The 18,429-nt window shown below is 45.0% G+C and overlaps 1 protein-coding gene and 1 long non-coding RNA gene across 11 annotated transcripts in view; one reads left to right on the top strand and one right to left on the bottom strand.

Moving 5' to 3' along the window:
* The window catches only part of LOC149970437 (uncharacterized), a 223,759-nt gene that overhangs the window by 62,903 nt on the left and 142,427 nt on the right, over nucleotides 1–18,429 (bottom strand). The gene's annotated exons all lie outside the window — the stretch shown is intronic.
* dab2ipb (DAB2 interacting protein b) overlaps nucleotides 1–18,429 on the top strand; it is a 246,587-nt gene that overhangs the window by 160,476 nt on the left and 67,682 nt on the right. Inside the window, exon 1 of one of the 10 annotated variants that reach the window (XM_090227119.1) lies at nucleotides 5,254–5,621. The exons of 8 other annotated variants lie outside the window; for them this stretch is intronic. In XM_090227119.1, the coding sequence (XP_090083245.1) occupies nucleotides 5,293–5,621 (329 nt within the window). In that variant the 5' untranslated portion in view covers nucleotides 5,254–5,292. Of the gene's footprint in view, nucleotides 1–5,253; nucleotides 5,622–18,429 lie in introns of those variants that run through there. One more of the 10 variants, XM_036968134.2, reaches the window with a different exon arrangement.

Genomic DNA, 18,429 nt, shown 5'->3' with positions numbered 1-18,429 from the left:
GGGTCAAATCTGTCTCCACTTTTGTGGATTGTGGGGATCAGTTCTTGGTTCCAAATATTGGGGAAGATGCCAGAGCTGAGGATGATGTTAAAGAGTTTTAGCAAATTGGAATTTGTGGTCTCTCTCTCTGACGCCCAAAGGTCACAACACAAAGAGTCAGTAGGGTTTGACCGGGGTAGGCCATCATTGTAAATACAAATTTGTTCTTAACTGATTTTCCTAGTTAAATAAAATTTTAAAAATAGGAATGAGTGAATGTGGATGAAAGCACGTACCATCAGCCCTACAGATGCACACATACTTGCTGCTTTTTTAGAATGGATGTTACGGGTCTGAAGTGTTTTATTTGACTGTAGGCTGCTTGGCAGAGAGAGGATGGAGAGAGGGATAGAGGGTGATGGAGGGGGAGGAGGGACAGAGGGAGGAGGAGGGATCTGATAATGCAGTTGTCAAGGCAGAAGGGTTGGGTTGCATAATTCTCAAACTCACCAAAGAGGAAGGAAGGCAGGGAGGGAGGGAGAAAGGCAGCCAGAGATATAGGCAGAGAGGGAGCCAGGGATTGGAGAGAGAGAAATGTCTTTATTCTTTTGGAACTTTTGCGAGTATAATGTTTACTGTAAAAAAAAAAGGTTGTTTATTTCACTTTCATTTATTATCTATTTCACGTAAATTGAATTGATTTGAGAGTGAGGCAGAGATGGGGAGAGAGAGAAAGATAGAGAGGAGAGAGAGAGACCCTGTGGCCTGAGGAGATGCTTTCAGTTTATTTCTGACAAATCTCCTCTTTATTGCAGGGTGAATCTTCCTATAATTTCCCGTCTCTCGGTCTTCCTCTGCAGTAATGTTCAGCGATGTGAAATGTTCCTTGCCTTCCTTCTGAGTGTGGACTAACCTTGTGCGGACACACAATTCAGTCCTATTCAAAATCCTATTTTCCCTAACCCATAACTCTTACCATAACCTTATCCCTAACCTTAACCTGAAAATCTAACCCTAGCTCCTAACCCTAACCCCAAAACTAATCCTAGCTCCTAACCCTATAACTAATTCTAACACTAATTCTAACCTTAACCCTAAACCACCCCGAAATAGCATTTGACCTTGTGGGGACCAACAAAATGTCCCCAGTAGGTCACATTTTTGTTTGTTTACTATTCTTGTGTGGACATCTGGTCCGCACAAGTATAGTTAAACACATCCACAAACACACACACTATTCCTAACCATCTATCTCTCCCTCTCTCTTTCCTCCCTTCTCTCTATCTCTCTCACTTTCTCTCTCTCTGTCCCTCTATTTGCCTGTAGTGGAGGCCCATGGAAGCTTGTCTGAAATGAATTTGTTGTCCACAGCTCTTTCCCCCCCCCCCTCTCTCTCTCCTCCCTCCATCCCCCTCTCCCTCCGTCTCTCTGTGTCAATGCTGCAGGGTGGTGTTCTGTCTGTTAAACAGGTTAGCTGTTAGCAGGAACCAGGGGGATAAACTCTTAGAGGTGGGGCTCCTAGGGGACTCCCAACAGACACTTAGCTCCCTGACGTCTTCTCCTCTTACCTCCTGACCCTTATTATGTCTGTTTGCCCCAACATGCTCCCTCCTGCCTCCCTCTAGTGTAAACCGACCGACACACACACACACAACCACACACACATGCATGCACACACATGTACACACATAAACACCCACACACACACACATACACACACAACCATGTACACACACCACACATCCATCGACACACACTCCTCACTGTGTACACACAGCACTGCTCAGGCTAACATTCCGAAGACAGATATTTGTGTGCGTGCAATCGTGCCTCGGATTCTATGAATGTTATTCATGGTAATAGACAACAGGCTGTCTATTTAAAACCACTGTGTGTTCCTCTATGAATAGCAAAGACACTGTCCGTGTCCCGAACACCCATACTTGCGCCCTGAATAGTAGGCCATTTCAGTACGCGTAAAAAATAAACAACATTTAATAGTATGCAACATTTTGAAAATGGAGTGTACTTTAAATGCTTGGACGTCATAATCATTTTGGCTTTGACAACAGCTCATCAATAAGATACGGGGATGTGCTCCCGAAATCAATGAATAGAGGGATACAACGTAATGGCGCATGGCGTATTCTCAGTATGCAAAAATATAATGTTTTATAGTAGTTCTCTTCAAATAGCCAAACAACAAAACTAGGATACTTAGTTGGGAAGATGCGGAATAGTGAACCGTCTGGGGTGGTGTTCAAATGTAGGCTAAGTAGTTTTTGTTCTCCTTAAAATGAGTATCGCATCGTAGGCTAACATCGTCTTTTTTTATACCCAAAGTGGATATCCTACCTATTATTGTTTTTTAAATGTATGGATCAAGCCTTAGCAGTCACTCTGATCTCGTTCCCAATGATCAGTGCTTTAGTTTATTATGTTGCTGTCCAGTGGTCCTGAATTTGCAATACACCCGACTTTCCAAATTGTTCTGAGCAATAGCCTTTTGATTTGAACTTGTGAAAAGTTTTGGTGTGTGTACTAGGCTATTTGATTGAATTTATATATGAATATATATACAGCACTTTAGTTTCACTAAAGCATATGTTGAAATGGAACCAAACGAGCGGTTTCTGTCTTCCGTCCTTTTAAAATAGGATAGATGGGCCATATCGTTTACTACCGTGTGAGTCAAATGTGACTGTCTGCCTATAACCAGCCTAAGAAGGCCTATAACTCCATTCATATTCTATTCAGATTTTAGAGAAATTAATCGAATAGGAAATGAACTATTATCAGGCTGGTTAATGCGACGCATGTCTGTTAGATTTGGACAAATCCACACCACACTCGGCCCGCCCCACCTACTCAGCCAATCAGGAGCCGCTCTGCGTTGCTGCCTTGGCATACTGCATACTTTTTACTAAAAAGTGCTAAATAGTATGCGACAATGAGTACATAGTTTTCAGTGTATTTCCTGCAGTCAAATTACCTAGTGGCCTCATGGGTGGAATGTTAATAATATTTTTTCGTAATTTCCTAATTAATAAACGTTATTTAAAATAAATATTTCAGCCTTCTGTGATGTTACGTAAAATGTTATATTGGGATGCAAACTCCAAATGTAATACATTTCAACACTATATCTGACATGTTACAGATTTATTTTTTGTAAGCCCACAACCATGTGTGTGAGGTGTATACTTCTGTTTCAAAGTGAATGTGTTTAAGACTACAATGAACCAATCTGCTACACTGGACACAAACATACTTGAAGAGTACATGAACAGTCTGACAACATGATGTGTTAGTGTTTAATACGAACAAAACCTAGAGAAATGAATAAATCCTCCCAATGTATTGTTCCAGAGTCTAGGTCCTAGACTTTACCATGGCATTGTAGTTAGACGTTAACCAGCCCTGCCTGCTGTAAAAAAACGCCCTGGACAGTTTGTTTATGATTAGAAGCTACACCAATCTACTGCAGAGGAGTCAACACACCAAACCTACAGTTTCGGGTTCTTCCAGGCAGATTAGAGTTCCTCTCTGCTTGCCTATTGTTGTAAGGACACGGTTTCGTAAGGTTTCCAGCGCCTTGGTTACACCTAAGCTACCTTTTACGTGTCCACTGTTGACACAGACTCTTCCTGCTAAGCTTTTCGTACACTTTATGGCCCTCTGTCTACAGGATCATTAGTGTGCCTCTCCACTACCAGGTTTTGCAGTAACATCAAGCAGAAACCATTACACATCCACGGAGTTAGTATACATTTTGAGAGTACAGTACTTGTATTAACTCTGACTCGCTTACATGAAACACTGGCTCAATTTGCGCCTCATTATTTCAACAGAATGGAGAGAGTCTATGAGGCTCTCTGCCTCCTGGAAGTGCAAACATCTGTATGTGTTCTGTCATTTGAAGTCACTACAAATGGCACCCTATTCCCTATATAGTGCACTTCTTTTGACCAGAGCCTTATGAGCCCTGGTCACAAGTAGTGCGCTATAAACTATTTTAGCATGTCAATCTTGGTGGGGCAAACTCCAAAAATATGTTTTTTTAATGCATGCCAGCAAAGCCACTACACAACACAACACAAACAATTACATTAATTGCACTATAACGGTGACTAACGGTGCCCACAAACTCATAGGGGCTACATAAAACTGTCCCAACAGCAGAGTCCCAACAGCAGTCCCAACACCTTACCACTGCTACACCTGGCTTTCAGCGGAGTCTTGTCTGGCAGCGAAACAGTTCATTCAGCCTCATTTACTGCCTTTTCAAAAAACATAGCTGATATGGCTGACTTGCTTAAACAAATGTGGTTTCTACTGACAATTGAGATGTACAAACTATGGCATAAGGGGACGACAAGCAGATAAGAGGCAATCCATAATTTCGATTAAGCCAATATAACTATTTGTTCAGCACTTTTCAATGTACAGCAACGGAATTCAGAACATAGGCCATTCTTACAATATTCTCCCTGTACACCAAGTCAGAACCATAGGATGAATAAAGGGGGCATATAGTAAACAATGAATCATTTCTCTAAAACAGGCTACAGGCTTCATGTGAACCACCAAGTCAGAACAGTAGGCAAAATTGTTAGGGTGAGGCACGTGGGCTCCTAACAGCTTACTACACAACATACAATTAGGATTATTTTCTTAGCTACAGACAGTATACATACAGTGGGGAGAACAAGTATTTGATTCACTGCTGATTTTGCAGGTTTTCCTACATACAAAGCATGTAGAGGTCTGTCATTTTTTATCATAGGTACACGTCAACTGTAAGAGACGGAATCTAGAAAATCACATTGTATGATTTTCAAGTAATTAAACAACCCCACCTGCCCTGAATGACAGGTTGCCACTGTATTGGTGGCACAGATCTAGGATCCGTTTACCTTCCCTTAGGAGTGGTAGCACTAAACTGACATCTGTATCCATGGGCAACATACTCTGAAGGAGTACACTTGGTTGATGATGTCATCTGTATTCTGTGTAGTTGGGGGTGCTATTGACTGTATGATTCTCCATACCCTTGGTAAGCACCCCACCTCCACCTGGCTGTGATTTTGTGCTTCTTTGATTCAGTAATTCAGTTGGGTGTCCAATGTCCATCACTCATACTGTGTCCTCAGTCATAAAACAATCCTATCAAAGTGAAATCTGTTTTTTTGTGCTTCATTACTAAATTATTGGTAGCAACATAACCAAGTTATTAATCCGTTTGTCATGATTGATGTGTACCCCTTACCCCCTAGGCTACAGGACATTAGAAAATAAGTAGCCTACTGATATATGAAATGCTATTTATTGTATTTCTCCGAAAGAAACTGTCAATACGCATCAGCTTTGTTTTCCATGAAAAGGAGCGCTAAAATATTTTTAACGGGGATGTGGAGAGAGGAAGAGCAGACCGCTCCCTCGGGACTAGAGCAGCCTATATTCGGAGTCGGTGTGCATGGTAACTCAAACGGCAGGCTGCGGCCCGTTCCCAGGGATGCAAAAATAGTCGGAAAACAAGCTGCGATTAGCGCGCGTAGGAATTCGACCCGAATTGAAGTGGTGTGTTTTTTGGGAATCCGTGCGGGTTTCCGTGGAGCAATGTTTCACCTCTTTAGTAAATCGTAAGTGTTCTTATCTTATTTTGCCTTCATGTTTTCATCAAAAAAAAACTTGGCTGGTGTGTGTTGATGATGGATACAGTTGTTGCGCGCGGTTTGATTTTGCGACCTCCGCCCTCTTTCCCTCAGGGATGTGTAGCCTAAACAAATTATTGTCGCTAGGTTATGGCTTGGAGAATATAGTTACTGGACTTGGAATGTTTTCGGGTAAACAGGAAAACGTCTAGCAGCCTGGTTGGAAAAGGGTTGAGAACGAGGGCTTTAGGGACGCGGACGCGTTCAGACTTGTAGATGGAAATATTCCGTGCCAGGGGGCGAATCGACTGTAGTGCAGAACAAGACATCAAAGCATATAGTTCAGTTTACTGTTGTGAGGAAATTGCTTGTAATAATGTTGTTATTTATGTATCGCTATTAGTCAATTGTATCGTTCTACCATTGGGTTTTGATCTGGAATAGTTCTGATGTTGAGAAAATACAGAATATAATAGAAGTGAGAGAGAGAGAGAGGGGGAGAGAGACAGACCTTAAAAGCTTGCTCTGAATACCAGTTCAGCTATGCTCTGGTGTTTTTCCTTGTAAGTGTTGCCGTACTTTATCTGCCTAAGACGTTTTGGCTTATTGCAGGCAAGCATCAGTTCCTTCAGCACTTTCCTATCCATTGCCATGTAACTTTGTAAGGAGCTCATTCTCTCTCTTCATCCTCCTTTTCTCATCTCATTTTCTTACAGTACCATCACCTCCCTTACATTGCTACAGCACCCCCTGAAAAATCATAATAAAAATATATATATATATGTTTTTGTTTTGTTTTTTGTATTCATTTTCCCCCCCTCAGATTTCTCAAGGGGTGCTGTAGCACTCTCTGCACCCCTACTTCCAGTGGCTATGTAAGGGAGGTGACAGTACTGTACAGCACCCCCTACTTCCAGTGGCTATGTAAGGGAGGTGACAGTACTGTACAGCACCCCCTACTTCCAGTGGCTATGTAAGGGAGGTGACAGTACTGTACAGCACCCCTACTTCCAGTGGCTATGTAAGGGGAGGTGACAGTACTGTACAGCACCCCTACTTCCAGTGGCTATGTAAGGGAGGTGACAGTACTGTACAGCACCCCTACTTCTAGTGGCTATGTAAGGGAGGTGACAGTACTGTACATCACCCCTACTTCCAGTGGCTATGTAAGGGAGGTGACAGTACTGTACAGCACCCCTACTTCCAGTGGTATGTAAGGGAGGTGACAGTACTGTACATCACCCTACTTCCAGTGGCTATGTAAGGGAGGTGACAGTACTGAACAGCACCCCTACTTCCAGTGGCTATGTAAGGGAGGTGACAGTACTGTACAGCACCCCTACTTCTAGTGGCTATGTAAGGGAGGTGACAGTACTGTACAGCACCCCTACTTCCAGTGGCTATGTAAGGGAGGTGACAGTACTGAACAGCACCCCTACTTCCAGTGGCTATGTAAGGGAGGTGACAGTACTGAACAGCACCCCTACTTCCAGTGGTATGTAAGGGAGGTGACAGTACTGTACATCACCCCTACTTCCAGTGGCTATGTAAGGGAGGTGACAGTACTGTACAGCACCCCTACTTCCAGTGGCTATGTAAGGGAGGTGACAGTACTGTACAGCACCCCCTACTTCTAGTGGCTATGTAAGGGAGGTGACAGTACTGTACAGCACCCCCTACTTCCAGTGGTATGTAAGGGAGGTGACAGTACTGTACAGCACCCCTACTTCTAGTGGCTATGTAAGGGGAGGTGACAGTACTGTACAGCACCCCTACTTCTAGTGGCTATGTAAGGGAGGTGACAGTACTGTACAGCACCCCTACTTCCAGTGGCTATGTAAGGGGAGGTGACAGTACTGTACAGCACCGCTACTTCCAGTGGCTATGTAAGGGAGGTGACAGTACTGAACAGCACCCCTACTTCCAGTGGCTATGTAAGGGAGGTGACAGTACTGTACAGCACCCCTACTTCCAGTGGCTATGTAAGGGGAGATGACAGTACTGAACAGCACCGCTACTTCCAGTGGCTATGTAAGGGAGGTGACAGTACTGTACAGCACCCCTACTTCCAGTGGCTATGTAAGGGAGGTGACAGTACTGTACAGCACCCCTACTTCCAGTGGCTATGTAAGGGAGGTGACAGTACTGTACAGCACCCCTACTTCCAGTGGCTATGTAAGGGAGGTGACAGTACTGTACAGCACCCCTACTTCCAGTGGCTATGTAAGGGGGGTGACAGTACTGTACAGCACCCTACTTCCAGTGGCTATGTAAGGGAGGTGACAGTACTGTACAGCACCCCTACTTCCAGTGGCTATGTAAGGGAGGTGACAGTACTGTACAGCACCCCTACTTCCAGTGGCTATGTAAGGGAGGTGACAGTACTGTACAGCACCCCTACTTCCAGTGGCTATGTAAGGGAGGTGACAGTACTGTACAGCACCCCTACTTCTAGTGGCTATGTAAGGGAGGTGACAGTACTGTACAGCACCCCTACTTCCAGTGGCTATGTAAGGGGGGTGACAGTACTGTACAGCACCCTACTTCCAGTGGCTATGTAAGGGAGGTGACAGTACTGTACAGCACCCCTACTTCCAGTGGCTATGTAAGGGAGGTGACAGTACTGTACATCACCCTACTTCCAGTGGCTATGTAAGGGAGGTGACAGTACTAAACAGCACCCCTACTTCCAGTGGTATGTAAGGGAGGTGACAGTACTGTACATCACCCTACTTCCAGTGGCTATGTAAGGGAGGTGACAGTACTGAACAGCACCCCTACTTCCAGTGGTATGTAAGGGAGGTGACAGTACTGTACATCACCCTACTTCCAGTGGCTATGTAAGGGAGGTGACAGTACTGAACAGCACCCCTACTTCCAGTGGTATGTAAGGGAGGTGACAGTACTGTACAGCACCCCTACTTCCAGTGGCTATGTAAGGGAGGTGACAGTACTGAACAGCACCCCTACTTCCAGTGGCTATGTAAGGGGGGTGACAGTACTGAACAGCACCCCTACTTCCAGTGGTATGTAAGGGAGGTGACAGTACTGTACAGCACCCCTACTTCCAGTGGCTATGTAAGGGAGGTGACAGTACTGAACAGCACCACTCCTTAAATATAAAAAGTAGCGTACTTGGCCTGTACTAGTCCTGTATTAGCAAACCGATATAGCCGACTGTAGCGCGGGTAAACAAAACTCAAGTAGTGCAATGGGCCTGTACTAGTTCTGTATTAGCACTTTTTGTTGTTGTTGCAGTAACCCCACCCCCAAATACCTTCCTTCAGCTATGTTCCCGGTAGCACTGGTATAAGGATGTCGTTGTTATGTAACAGTTTAAGTAAGCAGCCTACTTGTTTGTAACTCATTTATATTTTCCCCAGCAGCTCTTATACTGAATTCTGCATGATAACAATTATGTAATGTGGTTATTTGACTGTGTCCCTCTCTGCTCATCCTCTTTTTTAAATTCTTTCTACACACACACACACACACACACACACACACACACACCGCTCTCTCTCTCAGCAGGGAGTAGCCTAGTTAAAACCCATAGTCATGCTTAACATCACTGTGTATACTAAGAGTCTCCAATCTCCTAATTATTATTGAAACCGCTCTACTGTCGGGCTATAGAGAGATTAATTTGCATTCATTTAAATAGTGTAGAAGGGCTCCTCTAAATGCCCACTTCACTTTAGAAGGTATTGTATTGTATTTATTATGGATCCCCATGCCAAGGCTACTCTTCCTGGGGAGTTCTCTTCCTGGGGTCCAGCAAATTTAAGGCAGTTATATACAATTAAAAACATTGCAAAAACAATCACAATGGATTTCATAACACATGAAGTGTGTGCCCTCAGGCCACTACTCTACTATTACATATATACAACACAAAATCAATTTGTACGCGTGTGCATAGTGCATATGTAACCATGTGTGTGTGTGTGTGTGTATGTATGCGTGTGCCTGTGCCTGTGTGTGTCTCGTCACAGTCCTCTCTGTTCCATAAGGTGTATTTTTATCTGTAGCAATTTCATTGCTAGAATGAGTTACTTGATGTCGAAAAGAGTTCCATGTAGTCATGGCTCTACGTAGTACTGTGCACCTCCCGTAGTCTGTTCTGGACTTGGGGACTGTGAAGAGACCTCTGGTGGCATGTCTTGGGGGCTATGCATGTGTGTCTGAGCTGTGTGCTAGTAGTTTAAGTAAATCCTAGTCTTGATTAAATGAAATAGTTTAACAGTGGAACTATATGTGTAACAATACCTATATTTTGTTGTGAGTACATGGCTCGTTGTGAGAATACATGGCTTTAGGGCTGTGACGTGTGATGGTCTTGGAAGTTGGGAATGTACACCGGTGGGGGGTGTCACATTTCTGTTTTTGGCCTGAAACAACCTCAATTTGTCAGGGCATGGACTCTACAAGCTGTCAAAAGTATTTTGAAGGGATGCTGGCCCATGTTGACTCCAATGCTTCCCACATTTGGGTCAAGTTGGCTGGATGTCTTTTGGGTGGTGGACCATTCTTGATACACACAGGAAACTGTTGAGCGTGAAAAACCCAGCAGCATTGAAGTTCTCGACACAACCTGGTGCACCTGGCACCTACTACCGTACCCTGTTCAAAGGCACTTCAATCTTTTGTCTTGCCCATTCACCCTCTGAATGGCACACCATACACAATCCATGTCTCAATTGTCTCAAGGCTTAACAATCCTTCTCTAACCCATCTCCACCCCTTCATCTACACTGATTTGTAGTGGATTTAACAAGAGACATCAATAAGGGATCGTAGCTTTCACCTGGCCAGTCGGTGTCATGGAAAGAGCATGTGTTCATAATGTTTTCTACACTCCGTGCATAAGCCCACAGAGAGAATTAGCGCACTCACACACGCACACCCCCCCCCCCCCCCCCCCCGTAAAAGCACCCGTCAATCAAAGCCACCAGCGTTTGTCAGACACAAGCAAATATCTCACCTTTCCTTAACACTAGAACAGGCTGGCCTTTGAGCCTTATAATATAATATCCACTGGAGAATGTTGACAAGCGTCCCCTTTAGCATATGCATCCGATGCAAATCAACCCGCACAAACATCAGCACCAACGCTTGATAGATGGTGCATAAACTATTGGAAATTATTAATTGCATGAATAAATATCAATAAAAAAAAAATATATAAAAAAAAATAGTTATTTGCTTATTTGAGTGTAGTCCATTTGATCAACTTTATTTTGTAGATTTGATTAGTAATAGAGTTATAGTAATTAAGAAACTCCAGCTTATTTTAACATATTAGAAAGTAAAAGACAATACTATAACCAGCCAGGTGCAAGTCATTTGCCGTATTCCTAAACAAAAGCACCAGTGCAGAAACAATCGTAAAGGATGAAATGCTCTCTCTGAAGCGGTTGTGTGGCATGCTCTCTCTGAAGCGGTTGTGTGGCATGCTCTCTCTGAAGCGGTTGTGTGGCATGCTCTCTCTGAAGCGGTTGTGTGGCATGCTCTCTCTGAAGCGGTTGTGTGGCATGCTCTCTCTGAAGCGGTTGTGTGGCATGCTCTCTCTGAAGCGGTTGTGTGGCATGCTCTCTCTGAAGCGGTTGTGTGGCATGCTCTCTCTGAAGCGGTTGCGTGGTATGCTCTCTCTGAAGCAGTTGCGTGGCATGCTCTCTCTGAAGCGGTTGCGTGGCATGCTCTCTCTGAAGCGGTTGCGTGGCATGCTCTCTCTGAAGTGGTTGTGTGGCATGGTCTCTCTGAAGCGGTTGTGTGGCGTGCTCTCTCTGAAGCGGTTGTGTGGCGTGCTCTCTCTGAAGTGGTTGTTTGGCATGCTCTCTCTGAAGCGGTTGTGTGGCGTGCTCTCTCTGAAGCGGTTGCGTGGCATGCTCTCTCTGAAGCGGTTGTGTGGCATGCTCTCTCTGAAGCGGTTGTGTGGCGTGCTCTCTCTGAAGCGGTTGCGTGGCATGCTCTCTCTGAAGCGGTTGTGTGGCATGCTCTCTCTGAAGCGGTTGTGTGGCATGCTCTCTCTGAAGCGGTTGTGTGGCATGCTCTCTCTGAAGCGGTTGTGTGGCATGCTCTCTCTGAAGCGGTTGTGTGGCATGCTCTCTCTGAAGCGGTTGTGTGGCGTGCTCTCTCTGAAGCGGTTGCGTGGCATGCTCTCTCTGAAGCGGTTGTGTGGCATGCTCTCTCTGAAGCGGTTGTGTGGCATGCTCTCTCTGAAGCGGTTGTGTGGCGTGCTCTCTCTGAAGCGGTTGCGTGGCATGCACTCGGGGAAAAAGTCAACCCCATACCTATCAGACCAAAATGACCCCACATCCATGCTCTTTACACTGTACGCCCCGCGGACATACAAGAGTTCAATAAATGCTTTGAGTTCGTCCAATAGACATGTCCCACGTTTCCTTGTCTGTGCGCAAGAGCAACAGTACAATCAATCTCTGATGTGCTGCAACATCTGCATGTCACTTAAGCTCGTCACTCGTTTCTACCCAAACCGTGCCATCCCTCCCAGACTCCTGTCTCACCGTGGCAGTGGGGATCATCGTCTTATTTGTCTCTGTTATGGCTTTTCTGCGGCGAGGCTCAGGGATCACAGGCGGCGGGTCGAAGTCAACACCAGAATCAGATGAAGACTCTTCATCGGCAACATCGATTTCAAGCTCAATATCCCGTCCTCCATCCGACTCCAGCTCATCTAAATTATGCAGCATTTGCAATGCTGTCAGTGTGTCCGTTTGTTTCGTTCGTCTTTCCATTGGGAACTATACACGTTGTATGTTGTTGAAAGATGATTGGAATCTGTGTGGGTAGCTGCACAGGTAACCTAACTGACAATAGTGAAGGTAAACTGGAGGTCACGGGTCAGGTGACAAGAGGAATGGATGAGACTGAGGCAGGAATTCCTTTAACCAAAAAAGTGGTATGTTTACTGGGTAGTTTGTCTGTGCTGCATCACAAAAGAAACAGAATAACATGTATCCAATCCAATCAAATCATAACAACCATTCTCGTTATTAACAGAATGAGGTCATTCAGCAATAAGGTTCCATAGGAATTCAATATTAATGGAGAATGGAGTCACTTAGGATCATAACCATTCATCATAATCATGAGAAGGATCATGCAAATAAATCGATCAGTGATCCGTTATTCCATCTCTAATCACTTTGATATCAGAATTGATCAGTTCAGCAAACAATGATGACGTTTCATATTTCATCCTTTCAGGTTTGTCTTCATATGTACATGTCATTTCATTGCATATTAACCAGATATCAATGGCACAATTGGCCTGTGATGATCTGTAGGGCCATGGCCATTGTCCGTTGACATAACCCAATAGGTTTGAAGCGTGCGCTCCAAGCCGCGCTCCGCGGTAATACCTATATACAATTGGTCCACTCTCCCGATCGCCACATGTAGTTCAGATGAAAGGTAACAGATGAAAGGTAACAGATTCGGGGGATTTACATTGATTCATGGACGCACAGAATGTCTGGATTAGACGGAGTTGAGGGAGAGAAAGCAGCGAGGTCGGGTGGGGGGTCGATTTCCTCCTTTTAATAAGTTGAGATCTTTCGGACCTAATTAAAGCGCCCCTGGCCCAGCTGAGCAAGTGGCCATGAATTAAAGGACGATTCCATCAACTCCAAGGGCCGTTCTACAGTTGTACTCAGTGTCTGATTTGACTCTCCCAGATGAAATTATATACCATTTCCAGCCTTTTATAATAAAATAATGTGATCGCCCACAACGCCCAAAATTCTTCATCAGTACACCTTTGTTCTAAATTGCAATCATCCTCTTCACCCTCATCATTCAGATCAGTCAAATTCGATCACCATCTTCACCCTCCTCATCATTCAGTTCATTGAAGTCACACGCACCATTGTCAGTGTCTGTCTGGTTTCTATCGCCCATTCATCCACTGACCACAAAATAGCATATTTAAACGTTCGGTTTATTATGTTACTAGTTTTTTTGCTTAGTAGCCAGAGCAATGCTGCCGCGCGACTGGCCATGTGCTGAATGCAGGGACAGCACAAATATTATTTAAAAAAGTTTTTGTACATAGATCTGCCCCTCGCGAATTTTGAGAGTTATTTGACAAATGTAAGTATCATAGAAACGGCAGAATATGCTCTTTCTGATGCTATATAGAAATCCAAATGTTTTACCTGCGTGTGACTAGAGGAGGATTTGATGAAGTGATGCTACCTTTCTCTTAATGTACAGTTTGACAAATGATTAGGCCTAATATTGTGACTCATCAGATTACCGTCGATTTAGTCTGGTGTATAGGCTAACTCTTATTATGCGTGAAATGATTCGGAGTAGTTTGGGTGTAGCTTTTCGATGGGCCGGCTGTGCAGTCGGACTGGCTTTGTTTGTTCTCCAGCAACAGTAGCATGTTTTCGTTTCCCTGGCAACAAATTTGATTAGCAACAGAGTTACAGTAAATCGAACAGTCCCGTAACCCGCTTATTTTAACAAAGTAAAACGTAAAAGAGAATGATATCAAGGCGCGGCAGTCAAATTATTAACATGAGGGCCAACACTGACAAATAGGCACAACACAAACTCATCATTACGCGATTGTTCTTAAGGGATTCCACCTCTTCATTCTCATCATTCAGTTAGGCCTAATTTGAAATTACATTGTGAAGTAACTTGCCCAATTGTCGCCCATTCCATCCGTTTGTCAACTCATTCAGTGGGCTGGACTCGTTTTCGTCGCTGGATAGAGTCAAGGATATGTTTTGCATTATTCTTAAGGCCTACTGCCACATGTAGTATGTTTTCGTTTCCCTTACAATAAATGTGATTAGTAATAGTGTTATAGTAAATAAAACCGTCCCATAACAGCTTATTTAAAATAATAAAAACTTCAAAGAGAATGGCATCAACCGTGGTCAAATTATTTGCTGCTGATAAATAGGCACAACACTCATTACACTATTAACAGAGAGGATATGGTGAGGGAGGTAGAAATGAATGTTGGCTGTGAAGAGGTCAACACCAAGGACAGTGTCTTTCTGAGGATCTTTTACTTCCTCTCTCCCCTACTCTCTCCCTCTCTTCCCCCCCCCCCCCCCCCCTCCCCCCTCTCCTCTCTCCCCTTTGCTACTGCCCCTCAGCGGTCTGTGGGTCAGAGGGCACACTTCCTGCTCCAACGTGCGGCTTCTTCTGCGAGATTGGAAACCAACCAATCGGTCTCTCTCTCTGAGTTTGTGTCGTAGGGTACGTTCTTCTACCCCATCTCGCGCTCTCTTTCTCCACATCCTCTGTTTGCACCGTGCTGTGTATTTGGGATCAAATACTTTGGGATCACCTTGAGGCCAAGGGGTGAGCTATGAGCTGACGCTGGTCTATGTCTATGCATGACGGTCTCCTGTTAATCGTGTAGTTCATCGAGCCTGGTATTCACACTCATGTCTCATGCTCTTTCCATACGCATGTTTTTCCCAGACACGGTGCGTCGCTCGTCTCACAAGTCAAGACTGGAAAGTGGGGCGAGCGGCAATGGCTAACCAAACGGGTCTCCCAAGGCGTAATGGATATGCTTTCCTTCTGACTGTCATCCTCATTGACCTCTGACCCCTGAACTGATGGGTTCATTAAGGGTCCTTTATCAGCCTGACCTTTGACCTCGTTCATGCATCCCAGTTACCGTGGCAACACGGAAGGTCAGGGAGTTCATCTGTAAGGCCTCTTTACTCCTGCTGGGCTTAATGTGACTCCCTGCCACACACAGACACCGAGTCGTGTACAGCTAACCTTGTGGGGACACAAAATTCAAAATCCCTAACCATAAACCAACCCTAACTTGAACCCCGAAACCTTAACCCTAAACCCTAAACCTAACCCTAAACCTAGCTCCTAACCCTACACCTAATTCCAACACTAATTGTAACCTTAAACCTAAAACCCCCTTAGAAATAGCATTTGACCTTGTGGGAACAAACCAAATGTTGGTCATATTTCTGTTTGTTTACTGGTCCCCACAAGTATAGTTAAACACGTCCACACACACACACAAAATGATTATAGCTTTGGCTAGTTCCGCAACACTCCGTGTTCTCAGCACATGGAAACAGTTTGGTATATTCTATTCATCATCTGTCTGTCATTTCCTAAAGTGGTCATCGCTGGAGAGGGACATAATAATATAAGCTGGTGGTCGGCTCCGCTTTGGTCCGGTCAGCTCATCCTCTGGTCTGTTGAAGTGGACAGCTGCTCTGCTACTTAAAACCACGAGGACCATGACATCATGCTGTCAGTCTGTGAGGCAACCAGCTGTACAGTTGCAGCTGAATAGGCTGTGTCCTCTTTCCTCTCTGTGTCCTATAGCAGGTGTTACACAGAATACGCAGAAAACCTCCCACCCAGCATGTAACGTGATCTGTCATAATAATCTGTGTGTGTGGTGCGTGTGTGCATATCTGTGTGTGTGTTATATCTGTGTGTGTGTGTGCGTGTTGGCTTGGTTTCCTCTGGTGACCTCTGCACCCAAGCCCCGGCTGTGTTGGATCCACAGCAGATGTTGTTTAACCACAGGACTTCAGCTCCCAGACAGCACTACCCATAATGCACTGCTGCTTTGCTGTGAGTCAGTGAGCCAGGTATCCCAACGGGCTCCTAAAGGGTCCTGGCAGAGAGCGATAAAGAGCCAGAGAGATGATGTCATTTACAGCCAACACAACTTCCTGGTCTCTTTGTGTCACAGCCTTCAAAAAAGCCCCCCTCTTTTCCCTCTTGCTAGAACTAATTCATGTCTCTGTGTTCAGCTGTTCCGTGCTTTCACGTCTCCTCTCAGTGAGGCAGGCAGCAGGCTCAAAGAGAAAGGATGTGTTTGCTGTTGTTATTCCTCATGAAAGGGAAGACGCACGGTATGGCTAAGTCTTTCATCCCTTGTTGTCTGGTTCAGGGCTGCTTGGGGCACCTGTTTTTTTCCTCCCTCTCCCTGGTGTAATCCCCATATTTTGTCTTGTGTGCATTAGCCTCTGAGAGAATGAGAGAGTGCGTGGTCCTCTCTTCTTCCTCTGTCAGTACCAGGCTAGATGGCACTAATGCAGCAGCACCAGACCGCCCCTGCTCTGTCTGTTCTCTCTCTCTCTCTCCCGCCCTCTCTCTCTCTCTCTCTCTCTCTCTCAAAACCAATCAAGGCCACCCATTGTGTCAGATGGCCATTGGGTAATTATTAGATCTGGCTGAGGCTTCTATGGGAAGAGATTCCACTGTAAGGAGCATCATTTAGTTGCCTGGGATGGCTGATGCTGCATTAACTCAATGGCTCCAACTGAGGCGAAAAGTGTCTCGTCTTGAGTGTATTTGCGTAGCTTCTCTCAGTCCCTAGAGTTGCCTGAGGTATCTCAGTCTGAAACAGTGAGTTGGTTCTGTTTCTGTCTGTCTGATTATCAGAAGCGTTCTGGTTCTAAGGTCCGTATCTAGACGTCAGTGGTTCCGTCAACGGATCCGCTCACACACAACCTCCATTCCATTCCAGTGATTCTTGACAGGATCCCTCCGTTCTGTTGTCGGAGGAAGGCAGGAAGGGCGGTTATCTCTCTCTCTCTCTCTCTCTCTCTCACTGCAATTGACAGCTGGCAGGTGGACACACACAGACACACAAATATCAGCATCCTTGCATCCATATAAAAACGATTAAAAAAATGACCGCTTTGAGATGAGTCAACAAAAAAATGTACACGCCAAAACAGCACCGTGCCGAGATCTGTTGTGAGGAGACCTGCGGGACTCATTATTCCATCTGAACAGAGGGAAGGAGGAAACAGCACATCTGTTCTGTTCTGGCCAACAGAGAGAGAGAGATGGAGCCTGTGACAGATTGTATGGCGGCGTGACAGACAGACAGACGGCCAGTCTGATAGTTGTGTTTTCTCTGCTACAAAGACAGCCTCAACGTCTAGGCGAATGGGACTAATGCACATTTACTGTGTGGCTGGGTGTGTGAATAATCACTTTTTTTGTTGGTGTGTGTTTTGTAATCGTGTGTGTGTGACCGTTGATTTGTATGTTAGTGTTTGTGCTGTGGTGCATGCCCAATTTGACCTATGGCCGACTAGCTAGCTGGCTGGAGGTTTCAACCACAGCATACGCTATAGAGGAGCTCACTACAGCTCATACCCATTACCCAATTACCTCTGTAGTCTTGAGAAGCTCTTATCCAATCAGTTCACCTAATCAGCTGTCCTATCCTATCTCTATTCTCTGCACCTCATACCCAATCAACTTGGCTTTTACACTAATCAACTCACTGTTCTTAACCTCTTTGCCAATAGGCTTTATTGAGCTTGCCAACGTCATTTTTTGGGGCCAAGGGGACTTATAGAAACCTACCTGTATTCATTGTGTATGCATGCATTATTTCTGTGTTCACTACAGTCAGTGCTGCAAATATTGACATGAGAGGAGAGGCCAAATCCTCTCCCAGTGTGTGTGTGTGTGTGTGTGTGTGTGTGTGTGTGTGTGCAGAAGCATTTATCAAATGTGAAACACGTTGCTGGGCCGAAAGCAGAGTGCCATGTCAACAGAGGGTCCAGTCCAGCTGCTGCTGTAAGCCAAAGAGTTTCCAAACAAACACAGGCCTCGGTGTTAACGCTGTTCTCCATGAAGTCTGCTCTGTTCATCAGACCGGCCGGCCGACTGCCTTACTGCTCTCGTCCCTTTTTTTTCTGCTTTCGACGAGCGACAGCCAATTGATACGACCAACCATGCTGGTAAAGCATGGTTGTTGTTTTGATGGTGTAGTGGTTTTCTGAGTTATCGGGTG

Source organism: Oncorhynchus mykiss, chromosome 29 (genome assembly GCF_057628025.1).
Source record: "Oncorhynchus mykiss isolate SJ-2025 chromosome 29, ASM5762802v1, whole genome shotgun sequence".
Lineage (NCBI taxonomy): Eukaryota > Metazoa > Chordata > Actinopteri > Salmoniformes > Salmonidae > Oncorhynchus > Oncorhynchus mykiss.
The sequence above is the reverse complement of the archived record's forward strand: the minus strand, read 5'-3'. Positions and strand labels throughout refer to the sequence as shown.